Genomic DNA, 16120 nt, shown 5'->3' with positions numbered 1-16120 from the left:
TTCACCAACAGACTTTGAATGTTCTGGTCTTTAAAAATGGACGCATCATGCAAGATTTGCCCAAGCCATCAACTGTTTGATTCCTCAGCTCCCGGCCTGACTCTAACCTCAGCACGTAGGTAGGCGTGCGGGAGAAACCACCTTGCGTGTGGGCTGGGCGTCCACCACGCTGGAGCAGAGGAACCTGAGCACAGCTGGGTGCCTGGAGGCTCATGCCCTTGCCATTGACCTTGTTTTTGATCACATTATGAGCCCTGAAGACCGACAGTCTCTGCGGTTGGCTCTCCTGAGTGTCACAGGAATCTACTCAGCATCTCCTTCAGAAAGGCCTTGAATTCACCTTCCAAGGCCCCCACCGGGGCTCCTTTCAAAGCTCTTTCTTGCCCCCTTTCCATTCTTGCCCACTATCTCCTTCCCCTCCTCTCCCCAGCCACACACAGCCCTCCTCCATCCTCCTTCTCCCCCACTCCTCCCCCTCCTCCTCCCCCCCCCTCCTCCTCCTTCTCCTCCTCCTCCTCCTCTCCCTCGTCCTTTCAACATGCCACACACAACCACGGATTCTCTGCCTTTCAGAGCCCTGGGAAGCGCAGCGGCCCACTCAGCTCTGCACCAGCCTTGCAGGCGTGGTTGCTAGGCCCTCCGGCTGCGGCTCTCCCTGAGGGCAGCAGGTGCCATGCCTGCGGCCTGAGCAGGGACTTGGGAGGATTCCGGACCCACAGATATGCCTTCCTCGAGGGGAGTGGGGGGTGGGGAATAGCAGCACTCACATTCTCCCCTCTCCATCCAGGACTTGGTTTATCTTTCACTTTACCTTTCCACATATTTCCTCACTTGAGAGCTTGTGAGCAAGGACAGCCTCCTGGAGGGTTCTGTGACTTAGCGCATTTCCACCCACAGTGAGTGCTTAGTAAGGACTTGCCAAGAGAAAGTGGCCTGCGCTGCTGTAATGCAGGTTTAAAGCTGTAGCCTCTGATACGGAACAAGTACGTTTGATTCCTGGGTGCTTCAGCTGCGTGCCTAGTGATGGAGACGGAGAGCGGGCTCAGGACCACGTGGGCCATGTGGGTGTTAACAACATGACAGGGTTTCAGGGGGTCCTCAGAGGATCGCCCATTTCCCAGGCGATTCCTGCTCAGTGGAGCACTGATGGCACCAGCCGGGGCGCAGACTGGCCACATCCCTCTTCAGCCTCGCCGAGCTCCAGATGAGGGGGAGCTGGGAGGACGGTGTGATCAGAGTGTGGAAGAATGCCAGGAAAGAGGAAATGACGAGTGCAGGGAGCAGTGGGGGAGGGGAGGCGAGAGGGTGGGAGAGCGGGAGGAGGAAGCGACCATCACAGGGACTGGCTGCAGGGGGTTGGGAGTGCCGCGGACTCGTGGGTCCCAGAGGGCAGAGCGTTTTCCTAGGTGGGAATTATTATTCCCGTGGATGGAGAATCACACTTCCCCCCAACCTCCAAAAGGACCCATATCCAGGACCAGTAGATAAGTAAGGTAGCAGATAAAATACATCTTAATTTTTGAATGAAGATAGAAAGTATATGGTTTTAGGAACCAGACTGCCAATTTACACATTTGCAGGGAAAAATAACTGCCCCAGGATGAGTGTGATAATCACAGTCTTTCATTCATCCCAGGCAAGGTGTCGTCTTCCGATGTGCAGGGCTCCCCCCTCCCCCCCCCCCCCCCCCGGGACTCCCTCCCCTCCCCCTCTGCATAATCTTGGGACCACTAGCTCATGCCTCACAAGCAGGTGCCCAGCCAGCGGAGGGGTCCCCTGGGACTTGGGTCCCTGGGACTTGGGTCCTGCATGGAGAGATGGCAAAGCAGTTCTTGCTGCTGAGTGCCAGACCCCTCTCCAGGCCCCACCTGCCAGTCCGGGGGAGCCCCAGATGCTCCCCGGCAGCCCCCTTTTGGCTACACCTGAAGATTCCCACCTGATGGAAGTGAAGTCTGCAAACGTGGAAATCACACAGGTATGCAGGTCACGTGTTCACTCCAGGAGCAAGCACACGCTCACCTCCTGCGTGTGCGCCAGCGGCTGATTCTGCAATGGTGAACGAGGGCCAGCCGGGATCGCTTGGCAGTGGGACAGGTATCAATTGTCTAGAGGACAAAGGCTGTGATTGGCCCCACTTTAGAAATGACTTAAAATTCACTTCCATGTCAAAAGGATGTTAGGCTGTGGCTTCAGTGCCTGGTGCCTTCCTGCCAATTACTGTCCTTGCGCGTGAGTGACCTTTCAGGAAGGCTGCTCGCAAGTCCCGGTGGAGCCTCCAGGCTCGAGGTTTCCGTTTGCCCTCCATCTGCCCACTGGTGATGCAAACACAGAGGCCTCGGTGGTCAGAGAGCCAGACTCCGCCTGGGGCAGCTCCTCTGCCTTCTCCGTGCTCCCTCTAGTGGCAGACAGTAAACGAGCACACAGCCAGGCCTTGCTTGACCATCTCATTTGAAAGGCACCACAGTAGGCAAAGCTATCCCTGATCAAGTGCTTGATTCTCGGCCATGGAGCTAAGCGGGTCACACGGGTCCTCTTCTACTCTTCCCACAGCCAACTGGAGTCAGAGCTTCAGTTCACAGAGGAGACCGAGGGTCAGAGAGGGTAGGTGACATGTTCACGCCACCCAGATGGTAAGCGGAGGAACTCGGCCTCACACCCTGTATTTCTTCAACTTGAGAGTTAGCCCGTCAACCCCATGCTGTCACCCCACCCTTGAAGAGTAGGATGAGGTGCCACTTGGGTGCTGGAGGGGCAGCCCAGGACCCTGTCCCCCCAAAGGAGACGGACCTGGCAAGGAAGACAGAGGCATGGAAGCCATCTGCTGCTCTACTCGCTCCCCTCAGCTAAGGGTGGGATGGGGGACAGCAGGGCCTCTAACGCCCTGGAGTCAGGCCCCGCACTGTCAGCAAGAACAGATGCACCGGCTTTTTCATAAAAGGGAGGGAGAGAGGGAGGGAGGAAGGAGGTTTTGGAAACAGCCCTGGGTTTGACTATTGGATACGGGTATCCTCTTCCAATAAGTGGAAATATTTACCTCTCTTGGGATTTGTGAGAATTGAATGCCTTGACAACTGTTCCCCGATTAGCACGTTGAGTGGTCACCACCAAGCAGCAGTGAGCGAGGATCTGGTTCACAGAACAGGGTCTGCTCAGCAGGGGTCTACCCCCCGCCTTGGAACCTGGACCTCGGATACATTTTCTGCACTAAACATGCCCATCAGGTGGAACCGGCGCTGTCATTCATCTCGGGAAGGATCGCGGCACTGGCTCAAGGGGTCTTCTTTCATGTGTGAGGCGCTTAATGGGTTTGACGGCAGGGGTCTCTTCCCCTTCCTGTAAAGTCCTTCATGGCTCCACCAGCCCCTTTGTCCTGGGCCTCAGCACCACTCACATTCCTTGGAAGGAGCCCCTGCCTCCACCTCTGTTATTCACCCTCGCTGGCTGGCGTTCCTCTCCGAGCACTTGTGTCCCTCACCCGCTGGAAGCACTGCTGGAACCTTCCACGCTGACGGAAAATGTCCTTGGCCTCCCAGTTGTGTTTCGCTTTGAGTTTTTGGCTCCCGCCTGTTGGTGTTACCCAACCTAAAGGATCACATTTTATGCAGAATTACTCTACCCCACGCGCCTTCTCCACTCACTTCCTCCCTTGCTCGTGGAGCACTTCCTTTTAGTACATCCAGGGTCTGTTCTCTTTTAATTGTGGGAGAATCTCATTAATCTCCATTTCTTGCTACAAAACATTTTTTTTTTAGTACTTCCCGTCTTTCAGCTGTGTTTTCCATTTCCTTTCCTCCCACGGCTCCCGATATCCAATAGAGGTGGACGGAGAAGACAGATCATCTGAAAAGGTGGGGGCTAGAGGCTGGAAAGGGAGCTATAGAGATGGGTGTGGGAGCCTGGGAAATTGAGTAGGAAAGAAAGAAGAGGGAAACTGGGTTTTGGAGAAAATAACAAGTAAAGTAAAACCAGATTGGCCTGTGTGGACATGAGCCACAGGGGGAATTATCCAACTAATTTATGTGGCCGGGGAGAGAGACCCAGATAATTCTTTCGGTCTGTGGCAGGGTGGGGTCCCTTTGAACCAGATTGAGAAGGTGGTGGAGGAGCCAAAATGTGGGGGTCACGGCCAGGTCAAGGTAGAGGCCTGGCTGCAATAATGGGTGCAAAAGCCTTGGGCTTTGAGAGCAATGAGGAAAAGGGGTGAGCCAAGGTCAGCTCAGGGTCAAGAGCAAGGATGTCAGGCCCAGTGGAGACAGCACTGCGCCTCTCCAGCCTCACCTCACTTCTGGGAAAGCACCCCTGTGGTCCTCCACTCTGACCTCACCTCGCTCCAAGGCAGCCAATCACAGAGAATCACAGAGTCACTGTGATTGGTTTACCCAAAATGCGTGACTGAAGCGCGGCCATGGCAACCAGCCCTGGGGCCGATCCTGCTGTTGCTGGGACAGAGACATGGGCTTGTCCCTTTATCCTGCTCTTTTGGGAGGGTCTACAGGGCCACCATCCTTGCCCCATTCCAGGGGAAATGGAACCAACCCACTAGGGGAAAGCAGAGCCGAGAGGGGAATTTAATCCAATAAGTTTTCCTCTTCTTTGCTTAAGCCAGTTTGAGTTGAGTTTCTGCCACATGCAACACAAAGGAAGTCTTAACCAATACAATGAATGCCGTGCAAAAATGAGAGCAAAAATAAGATCTGAGGCAGCAGGGACTGAAGAGAAGAAAGAACAAGAGAGTGACATGTGGGACAAGCTCATACCGGCTCCTGGGAACTGTGTGCGTCTCTTCCTAAATCATGTCAATGACTTTGCACTGGAGCTTGAAATAGGCAGGCAGTGCAGGAGTATTTACACCATGGGAAGTGGCAAACACTACAAATTATGGCTTCTTGTCCCCACAACCAACACCCCAGCAGGCCAGTTGCTAAACATTTACCAGGACTCCATATACTCAGAAGGGCCAGGTTTACATGGGCCTGGCTTCCCAGACAGGTCTGAGAGTCTTAAAGCACGATGCTCTTACCAATAATCTCTCTGGGTCAAGTTAAACAGATCATTGCCAACGTTCCCCTCCACCCTGGATGGCACAGACCCAGCCTACAGCTGAATTACATTTGAGCAAAGATTAAAAGGACTGAAACTAGTGATTCTCCAGCTGCCTCCCTTCTATTTCTTCTCTCTTAATCTAGTCACTTTTTGTTTGTTTACTTGTATTAGGACTCTTGAAAATAAGTGACCGAAAGATAAATCAAACTGACTGAGGCAAAAAAAGAGATTGAATAGTCCAGCAGCTGGTTTGGCTCCAGGCAGATCTGCAGTTAGAGGCTCTGACAATGGCCTCCAGCCTCAATTTTTACCCATCTCTTGGCTTTGCTCTGCCATGAAGACTCACAGATGCAGCCTTACAGCTGGCCTCAGCACAACCTTAGCAGAAAGAGAGGTTCTTTTTTTAACATTTCCAAGAAAAACTCTTTGGCTCTCATTGGCTTGGCTTGAGTCACATGCCCACCCCTGAACCAATCACTGAAGTTAGAGAAATGGTAGCTGGGACTGGCCACACCCACTCCTATGATTCAAGCTTTGGGTAAAAATTCAAGACACACTGAAATTCTTGACCAAAAAGAGGCCTTGACTTGTGATTCTGGGGATGATTGTCACCTGTAATAGTCTAGTTTCCCATCCTAAACTCTGACCCTGAACTCCCCTGGGACACAGGAGCAACTAGGCTCCAAGGCACCCATGCTGTGAGACACCCAAATAGAAATATAATATAAGCCATCGGGCCCTTGGAGCACCGAGGAGATTCCCTGTTCCACCTGTCAGGAGGGTCTGTGTGTGGGCGTCTTCTTGCTGGTAGGTGAGAGACAGGAGCCCAGGCTGACCTCACTGCCCCTGGCCCTCCTGCTGGGGTGAGCACACTGGACATGGCTTGGCTGGGCTTGAGCCAGGAGCCCACCTGGGCCCTGAGCTGGCTGCTGGCTCTCCTGGGGACTGACAGGACCACATTCCTCCCGTGTGCTAGCCCTTTCCTCCCCTGCGTGCGGTTAGCACCTCTGACCTCATGCCTGAACCCTGTGGACATCGGCTGCAGGTTCCTTCCACAGAGGATTCGTGCTCCTGAAATTCCCTTCTGCGGAGAGCAGAGACTCTCGCTGTGCGGGCTCTGTGACCTCCTGCCGTGGATCTGAACCTCGTGTTTCTCATCTGTCAAATGGGGAATAATATTCGTCTCACTCGGCTATTACAAGGAATGTTTAAGTTTGTGAAGCCCCTGACAAGGAGAAGGAGCCAGTCAACGACTGGCGGGGGCGTTAGAACCGGCAGGACTTGGCCTTGAACCAGGACCCTCCTCCTTCCCTGCCACTAGATCTTGATGAGTCACTTCCCTCTGAGCCTCCATTTCTTCTTGCATAGAATGAGGACCCCAGCACTCCCACAGTGGAGCCTGTTTGTGTGCTGTCAGAGTGGTGCTTTTTAAAGAGGGTGTTTGCTTGTCTGTACAGCATAGCTTCCCCTTCTAGAAATAGCACCTGAGCATGTGGTCTTGGTGAGGACATGGGTCAGGGTGCTGGGTTCCCCACTGACCGAGAACTGGGTAAGTGCCAAGCTCAGCCACCAGACCTTTCCCTCTGGGAATCTGAATTATTTTTTCAAATGTATCTTAACTCTATTCATACAAAAGTCCAAAGTAACCTTCAAAGTTTTTTTATATTTTAAAACTTAAAGGAAAAGAAATCTGTTTATAGATATCAGCCAGACCATAGCTACACATAAAAATTATATAGGAGGATTATGAGCTCATCTACATCCATTTCTGTGTTTCTCAGTCTTATTAGAATATGTATCACACAACTATTAACCAAGCAAAAGTTCAGGAACTATTATTCTTTATTTAATCTTTTCAAGTGGCTGCATAAAATGTTTAAAATTAATACAAACCATATTCCTGAAAAGCCCACTTTAGTTGCTCCTTGGGAATTTGAACTTGGAACAGACCAACAAGGGCAGAAAAACAGTTGGTGTGCTAAGTAAATAAATGCAGAACCCCTGCTCCCGGCGCCCGGAGCTGGCCTGGTGCCTGTGCTTTCCAAGATCTGCGTATCCACCTTCCCTCCTCTTCTTCCAGCTAGGCCTAGCCTTCCGAGCAGTTCCTCTTTGCTTATGGTGGCCAGAGTTAGGGTTCTCATTCCTTGCATTTGGGGAATCGCACCTGAGAAGTGCCCCTGAGGGTTGGATTTATTACAGAGAGAGGATCCAAGCAAAATCTGCAAAGGGAAAAGGTGCCCCCGGCGATGACTGGAGACCAGGCGCCAGCTTCCAGTGTCCTCTCTGGTGGAGTCACAGGGACGTGCTGACCCCCCAGCAATGAGCTGTGACAACACGGGCGAAGTGTTGTCTACCAGGGATGCCCACGGGAGACTTGGTGCCCAAGGTTTTCACTGGAGGCTGGTCACAGGGGCACCCTCCACCTGGCATGTACAAATACTCTCCACTCCCAGAAAGAACACGGATGTGCGGCATAAACAAGCTAACAATCCTGATGAGTTCGGAGGTAGAAGGAGCAGCCCCAGCCTGACGGAGTAGCCATCCCTAACTCCCGAGCATCCTGGCGAGGATTTAATGAGCTGGTTCATGGAGCGCGGGGCCCCAGAAAGGGATGGTGGCTTTGGGGGCTTCTCTCCCGCCACCCTGCCCACCTGCCCCTCAGCCCTGCATCATCCCAGACAACCTCCACCCGTCCCCCTCCGCTCCCTTCCTCCTGGCAGCTGGGTGTTCGTTTAAAACCTCAGCCAGCTCAGTGTCTGCTGGCCACCCGTCTCCCCTGAGTAAGAACCAGCGAGGTGACCAGGCTCCAGACACCATTCCCTCCTCCTCTCCTTCCAAGCCCCCTCCTCGGCCCTTCTCTGGTTTCCTCTTAACTTCGTTCATAGTTTTGTCCCCAGCAGAACCATGTGATTGGCATTATAATCTGTAACATAAGCATCCCTGTCCCCGCAGAGAGACATCGAGAATTCATCCTACTTCTGCCGCCACCGTGCTGTTCCTTGTCCCCAGACTTCATACTTAAGGCTCTCCGGCCCTTCTCTGCTAAGTCCCTGACCCTGCTCTTAGGATGTGACAGGAGAAGAGAAAAGCCTCAAATCCCACTCCAGGCTCACCTGTGCCCTCGATGGCGTCGTCAAATTCCACCTGGAAGAGGTAGCCGGTGTTCCAGGCGTAGCGGCAGGCGGCGGCGTCATAGGAGACCCGGAGAGGGTGCAGCCCAGGGTCATAAACACTGTCCCTCCAGCGGATGTTGATGGGGGACTGCCGGGAGCCCCCGGGCTTGGAGGCTGGGCCCTTCCAAAGGGGGTGCACTGGGGACAGAGAGGGAGAGAAGGAGATCCTGATGCTGCACTGGCCTCACTGAGCCTGTTTGTGTTGATAATTAATTTTGTGTTAAAGTTTTTTCCATTATGTAGGGGGAAAGACACATTTGTGACCAAATGAGCCACTTGAGTTATTGGGTATGTTATTTATCTTCTCCCTGTTGACACCCCTCTACCCCCCACCCCCCACACACAGCCTCATCTGTAAGAATAAGAATAATCCTATATAGTAAAAGCCTAATATGCTGTGTCCAGTCAACCGGTTGGCCGTTCAACCAGTCAAAGTGTAATCTACACTAATAAAAGAGAAACATGGTAATTAGCGTACAACCGCTACCCTTCCCATTGGCTAATCAGCGTATCCTTATGCAAATTAACTGTCAGCCAAGATGGCGGCCGGCAGCCATGCACTGAAGCGAGCAGGGAGGCTTGCTTCCTCCAGGGACTGCAGACTCCAACATTCCCCGCCTCACTTGCCGGCCTCTCAACTGCAACTCTAAGCAACTATTACTATGTTGCAAATAAGAAGCTAAACAAAACCGGCTGTCAGTCAGCCCCGGACCGCAACATTGTATCCATGTTTTCAGCAGTGAGGCCTCAGAGCTAAAGCTGGCCCAGAATAAAAAAAAAAGAAAGAAAACAAGGAGTGGTTGGGAGCTTTTAGTCAACTGCCAGCTGGAAAACAGCCCTCAGCCCCTCAGCCAGACTGGCCAGGCACCCCAGTGGGGACCCCCACCCTGATCCAGGACACCCTTCAGGGCAAACCAGCCGGCCCCCACCCATGCACCAGGCCTCTATCCTATATAGTAAAAGGGTAATATGCCTCCCGGCACCGGGATCAGCGGAGCAGCGAGGCCTCCCGGCACCGGGATCAGCGTGACAGGGGGCAGCGCCCAAACCCCCTGATCAGCCCTGCTCTGTGCCTGATAGGGGGGAGCTCCCCAATCCCCCGATTGCCCTGCGGCTCTGTGTTTGACAGGGTGTGGCGCACCAACCCCCTGATTGGCCCTGCTCTGTGTGTGACAGGGTAGAGCCATAACCTCTCCATCGGCCCTGCCCTGAGTGTGACAGTGGCGGTGCCCCAACCCCCTGATCGGCCCTGCTCTGTGCGTGACAGGGGGTGGCGCCACAACCTCCCCATCGACCCTGCCTTGAGTATAACAGGGGGCAGTGCCCCAACCCCCCAATCAGTCTACCCTGAAAGTGACTGAGGGTGGCATTGCAACCTCCCGATCCGCCCTGCTCTGTGCATGACGGGGTGCGCGCCCCAACTCCCCAATCGGCCCTGCTCTGAGCCTGACCAGTGGCTGCACTTAGGAATTGGGCCTGCCCCCTGCCACCCGGGAGCAGGCCTAAGCCAGCAGGTTGTTACCTCCCGAGGGGTCCCAGACTGTGAGAGGGCACAGGCCGGGCTAGGGGACCCCCACCCCCCCGAGTGCACAAATTTTTGTGCACCGGGCCTCTAGTCTACACTAATAAAAAAGAAACATGGTAATTAGCGTACAACCGCTACCCTTCCCATTGGCTAATCAGCATATCCTTACGCAAATTAACTGTCAGCCAAGATGGCAGCCGGCAGCCATGCACTGAAGCGAACAGGGAGGCTTGCTTGCTCCAGTGATGGTGAACTCCAATGTTCCCCACCTGACTTGCCAGCCTCTCAGCTGCAACTCTAAGCAACTATGTTGCCAATATAGAAGCTAAACAAAACCCCAGAAACCAGCTTTCAGTCAGCCAGCCTTCAGCCAGCCTGACCGCAACATTGTATCAAATACAGAAGGAAAAACAAAGGGCAGAAACCGGCTTTCAGCAGCTGAGGCCTCAGAGCTAAAGCTGGCCCAAAATAGAAAAAAAGAAAAAGAAAAAAAGGAGCAGTTGGGAGCTTCAGTCACCCGTCAGCAGGAAAACGGCTTAGCCCCTCACCCAGACTGGCCAGGCACCCCAGTGGGGACCCCCACCCTGATCCAGGACACCCTTCAGGGTAAACCAGCTGGCCCCCACCCGTGCACCAGGCCTCTATTCTATATAGTAAAAGGGTAATATGCCTCCCAGCACCGGGATCAGCGGAGCAGTGAGGCTCCCGGCACCGGGATCAGCATGACAGGGGGAAGCGCCCAAACCCCCTGATCGCCCTGCGGCTCTGTGAGTGACAGGGGGCGGGGCCACAACCTCCCTATCCGCCCTGCTCTGTTCGTGACAGGGGAAGGCGCCCCAACCCCCTGATCAGCCCTGCTCTGTGCCTGATAGTGGGGAGCTCCCCAATCCCCTGATGGCCCTGCAGCTCTGTGTGTGACAGGGTGCGGCGCCCCAACCCTCCCCCCCCACGGGCCCTGCTCTGTGTGTGACAGGGTAGAGCCATAACCTCCCCATTGGCCCTGCCCTGAGTGTGACAGGGTGCAGCGCCCCAACCTCCTGATCCGCCCTGCTCTGTGCGTGACAGGGGGCGGTGCCCCAATTCCCCTATCGGCCCTGCTCTGTGCATGACAGGGGGGAGCTCCCCAACCCCCTGATCGACTCTGCTCTGTGTGTGACAGGGTACGGAGCCCCAACCCCCCTGATGGGCCCTGCTCTGTGAGTGACAGGGGGCAGTGCCCCAACCCCCTGATTGGCCCTGCTCTGTGAGTGACAGGGGGCCCGTGCGCGGCGGGCGAGGAGCTAAGCCGCTCGCCTGCCATGCCGGCCTCCACCATGCCCCCAGGGCCCGGGCCCCTCCTGGCAAAGAGCGAAGGCCTGGGTTCCGGGTGCCGGAGGAAAACTGGTGCCAGCAGCCAGGGGAAGGGGCCCCTAAGGGGCCCCAGACTGCGAGAGGGCACAGGCCGGGCGGAGGGACCCACCCGTGTGCACAAATTTTTGTGCACCGGGCCTCTAGTATGCTAATGATATGTTAAGGCCGCTCAACTGCTCGCTATGACTTGCACTGACCACCAGGGGGCAGATGCTTTGACTGTTAGGTTAGCTCGCTGCTGGGGTCTGATAGATCAGGACTGAGTGAGATGGGCCAGACATGCCCTGGAGCCCTCCAGCGGTCCCTCCCGGCTGGCCAACCTCCCGTGTCCCTCCCTAGCCCCAATCGTGCACTGGTGGGGTCCCTCAGCCTGGCCTGCACCCTCTTGCAATCCAGGCTGAGGGACCACGCCCCCCGCCGAGTGCACAAATTTCGTGCACCGGGCCTCTAGTAGTATATAATAATAGCAGGCTGTGGAATCCATGTTAGCTCCCACTCTGCCCAGTGTCCTAAAGCAATGACTGGCTGGGCTGAGAGAAAGAGCGGCCCGGGCACCCTGCATCTGTCCAGCGCTCTGCCTCTCCGGTTCCTGATGATGAAAGGATGACAGCAGACTCAGAGCCGGATAATCGGCCTCGCCTTTGTCTGGTGTCCTTTGTTCAGCCTCCTTCTGCTCTAACCCAGATCTGTACCTGGAGTGCCTGGTCTTCCATTGTCTGTTCTCTCCCAAACCCCTCTGAGCTGCATAAACCATGATTGTGTCTGATGGAAAGCGACATTTAACACACACTGCCATGCACTGTCATGTGCACACCCATCCTCCCTAAGGGAAAACGGGGATTTACACGGCTGCACGACCCTTAGCATGGACAGATGGGAGCAGCTAAGTGCCACAGAGGCAGCCAAAGTGGTGAGGCCAAGATTCCATCCACGTGGTCTGATGCTCCTAATGATTGAACTAAGCACTCAGAGAGGACAGTTACTGAGAGACAGTGTGGAGATGTGTACAGCTAAGAAAGAAAACCAAATGCGGATAAGCATGCACAGTGCAGTACTTTTTGCTTTTTGGAAAGTTTTGTGATGCGTGGATAGGTTTCTCTGTGCATGGGAAAAGCGTCAGGCTGCTGCACTGCAAAGCACTCTGGGAATTGGGGCTGGAGGGGGACCTGCGGGAGGGTCTTCTCTGTGAGTGAATATGCTTCTTATGGTTTGAAATTTCAGGTAAGTCTGGGGTGGGGCCTGAGGTTCCTCATTTCTCGCAAGCTCCCCGGTGGTGCTGCGGCGGCTGGTCTGGGTACCCCACTCTGAGTGGGGGTAACTGAAAGGACTGGGGCTGGGGGTGGGACCAGGCTTCCATCCCAGCCCCTGCTGGTTGGGGGCTTGAAGTGCATCCTGGTGACTTTGGTTTGCATCTCTGTGCCACCCTCGTCCTGGAGGACTCCGTGGGTTCCCGCTCTCGGAGGCTTATAGCAGCTCCTGAGCACCACAGTCCTCTCAAAGCTTGAGCCCGGGCTTGCCCAGGGCGTGTGGTCCGGCTCGGCCCAGGCTGCCTGCCCTCGCTTCACGGCCTGAGCTCTGGCCTGGCAGAACCCCAGTGGAGCCTGGAGTGCTCCTCTAAAATGCCCTGTGGTTTCGAGACAGGGTTCAGCATCGTCCTCAGGGGTGGACGCACAGACTCATGGGAAAGAACTAACAGTGCTCACTGAGAGCCTGGGTGTGCCGGGCTTTCCACGCACCGTTTCATCTCGATGCAGCCCCGTGCGACACCGAGCCATCCCATTGTATAGATGAGGCCACCGCCCAGCTCCCCCTGCAGACAGGTGTCACCACTGCCTGGCCCCAGGAGCGGCTGGCTCTGAGGCCCGGGCTCTGTGAACTACCCAGTCCTGGGAAGTGTGGACTATTTACGTCAGAAGCCACCTGATCAGCCCTCAATGCAGGCCCCTTTTCTGAGAGAGGGAGAATCTGAGACTCAGAAAGTGGAAAGGATGCGTCCAAGTTCGCAGAGCATTAAGCACGCAAATGCTGGAGTGAGGAGGACAGAGCCGGCAGTCCCTGGACAGAGTGGGTGGGTGTACTTACTGCCTGTTTGCCGAGAATGTTCTCTGCTGGGGAGGTTTGAAGCTCTGATACTGGCTCATTTGATCCTTCGGGGCTGGATGTTTTATAATAACAGCTTGTCTTGGGGAAGGGGTGCCTGTCTTGTTCCAAGCCTCTGGCCCTCCCAACCCCCCCCCCCCCGCGCGCCCCCCCCCCGCACCCCCCCCGCCGCCGCCCCGGGGTGAATCAGGTTAAAGAACTCGTTTAAGGTCGCCCACAGGAAAAGAGACGGAGCGGAAATCTGAACCCAAGCCTTCTGGCTCCAGGCTGCCTTCATTCTGAAAGACACCCTAAAATTAGCTAAACGTCTAATTGCATTTGGGGAAACTGGAGGATTCTAAGAAACTCTACTTACAAGCGTTATTCCTACTTCTCTGCGCACAGGGCACCTGGGAGCACGATCGCTCAGGCCTCAGCCGATGGCTTTGTAGAGCCCCCCACGCCTGCTTGGCCAAGACGGAGAAGCCTGAGGACTTCGCATGGTTCCTGCCCAGCATCGGGGTCCTGAGCATCTTGGGTCTGTCCCCGCGGAGCCCAATAAAGAGAGGGTCTTTCCTGCTATCCTCGCTTTGACTGGGAAACTGGTGGAGTGGATTGGACCCACTTCTTATTGTAAAAACTCACCCAAACCATGAGCCCTGGTAGTTAAATTTCAACCCAGGCCTGCCCTGGCTCCTGGGATGACACTTGGTTTGACTTAGGGGTGGGTGCACCGGGACAAGTGGCCTTCACTGCGGCCAGGCCCCTGGGGTCACTGTGCTTTGATCTGGTAAACAGTGAGGTGAGCGGGACAGGGAGGCAGGCCTGCTGTGAGCCGGGGGAGCAGGTGAGGGCACATGGGGAGGGCGAAGTCCCTGCTCTTGGCATTGACCTCTAATCTGGAGTGAGCAGCTCTCCGGCCTCGGGCCGCTCCTGACCAGGCACAAAGCCATGCTGTGTGTATGTACAGGGAACAATAGGTTCAAAAGTGCAGGGATGGGACTCAAAGCTGCGGGTGGGTGGGGCAGTCCCCCTTCTCCATAAAACAGACATGATTCGATACAAATGTGTTCTGCCCAAGTAAGCCGCCCTGGTTAGCCCGGGACTCCCGGGCTGCGGTGCCCCTTTCATGCACAAACTGTCCACATTTGGACAAAGTACTAGATGGTCCCCTCATTATTTTTTTTATTATTATTTATTTACTTTTTAAAAATATATTTTATTGATTTTTTTACAGAGAAGAAGGGAGAGAGAGTTAGAAACATCGATGAGAGAGAAACATCGATCAGCTGCCTCCTGCACATCTCCCACTGGGGATGTGCCCGCAACCCAGGTACATGCCCTTGACCGGAATCAAACCTGGGACCTTTCAGTCCGCAGGCCAACGCTCTATCCACTGAGCCAAACCGGTTTCGGCATGTCCCCTCATTATTAAACGTAGTAATTGCACGCGCCAGACAACAAGCAAACTCACTTTGGACTACATGGCATTTATTTCCCACTTTTACCCGTGAAATGATGACTACAGGGCTGGAGAAGTTTGTACCTTTTTGGTGTGTGTGGGTGTTAAACTTAGAAACTTCAAGGGGACAAGGAATATCACAACTTATCCCAGGGTCTCAGGTCCGAAAGACCCCGCAGAACGAGTTCTGAACCTTGCGTCCACTTTGGGCTCCGGGGACCCAAGGATCCCGTGACCACACGCGTGGCTGGTCTACAGCTTTCACCCAATTCTCCGAGAGACCTGTGGGTTCATTGCCTTTGTTGCAATCAACAAAAAACAACTCTGGAATATAGGGTGTCCCTCAAAAATGTCTACGCGTACTTTAAATAATTATAAAGGCAGTGTTCATTAAAATACATTTCGTTTTCAAAATTGAGCTATCAGCTGTTGAAGTGTGTATACATTTTTTGGGGGACACCCTGTCTATGCTTATCCTCCTACATGGTCATTTTAGAAATGTAGCTACCCCAGGTAGCTTCATTCATCCATTCATTCATTCACTCACCTCTGCCTCTGTTTCATCATCTGTAAAGTGAGGAAATAAAACTCTGTTGGGTTGCTGTGAGGGTTTAATGGATTATATGCGTAAAGTGCTTAGAATGGTCCTGCTGCCAGTACCAATGCCGAGCGCCATGCAGGCCCTGGATGAGTGCCGGCTTCCCGGCATGAGCAAGCGGTCAGCTGACACTCACAGGTCCTCTTTGCTCTTAAGGGCATGTCCTCGGCCATCCAGGCTGCCCTGCCACCTTCAGCCGCCTATTTTAGGTAGATCGCATCCCTGGCTAGCCCTGCAGGTCTGTGTCTACCTGTTTTCCTCGGAGCCACATGGCAGGGCTCTGCTTTGCTTAGAAAATATTATCAGCCCATCTCAACCTGCACATCCCTCACAGCTGACTCCTACATCACTTCAACTGTTAGCGCTAGAAACCGAAATCTCTGCCACTAAAAATACGTAAAAGCCATCTATTGTACCAGCAGTTCAAAGGTCAAAAGTAAAAATTTCTCTTTCCCAGATTGAACTGCTGATTGCAGGGTCTTGTGGCTCTTTCTGGAAATTTCCATGATATTTAAGCTTACACAGTCATGTGCCGCTTAACGACAGAGATGTCTTCTGAGAAATGGGTCGTTGGGTGCTTTCATCGTTGTGCAAGCATCGCGGAGGGCACTGACACACACCCAGGTGGCAGGCCTGCCGCGGCTGTATGTGCTGTGCGTCTACACCACAGGGAGTCTGTTTGCACCAGCAGCGCCACAAACACTGAGGAGCTGCAGTGTGCGCCCTGACAGTGGCTTTTCCTTTTTGTAATGCAAGTGTCGGAGTGAAGCTTTGACTGCCCTGGCATTCATTTCAAAGAGGCGTCCACTTCAAAGACGGCTGCCTCCAGTAACTAGGACACCAGCCACACACTGGCTGAGGAGCCTGGCACCCGCACTGAGGCACCTTGT

At 54.3% G+C, this 16120-nt stretch overlaps 1 protein-coding gene across 1 annotated transcript in view; it reads right to left on the bottom strand.

The window, feature by feature from the left end:
• The window catches only part of CA5A (carbonic anhydrase 5A), a 31201-nt gene extending 17437 nt beyond the window's left edge, over window positions 1-13764 (bottom strand). The window contains exons 1-2 of the mRNA XM_070397768.1: window positions 13547-13764; window positions 8157-8354 (exon numbers count right to left, since the gene is read on the bottom strand). Coding sequence (XP_070253869.1) covers window positions 8157-8354; window positions 13547-13703 — 355 coding nt within the window. The 5' untranslated portion in view covers window positions 13704-13764. The remainder of the gene's footprint in view (window positions 1-8156; window positions 8355-13546) is intronic.
• Window positions 13765-16120: the final 2356 nt, after the last annotated feature.

Source organism: Myotis yumanensis, unplaced genomic scaffold (assembly GCF_028538775.1).
Source record: "Myotis yumanensis isolate MYYU_CA2020_CCGP unplaced genomic scaffold, mMyoYum1.0.hap1 SCAF_18, whole genome shotgun sequence".
Classification (NCBI taxonomy): domain Eukaryota; kingdom Metazoa; phylum Chordata; class Mammalia; order Chiroptera; family Vespertilionidae; genus Myotis; species Myotis yumanensis.
This window is presented reverse-complemented; position numbering and strand designations above follow the sequence as displayed.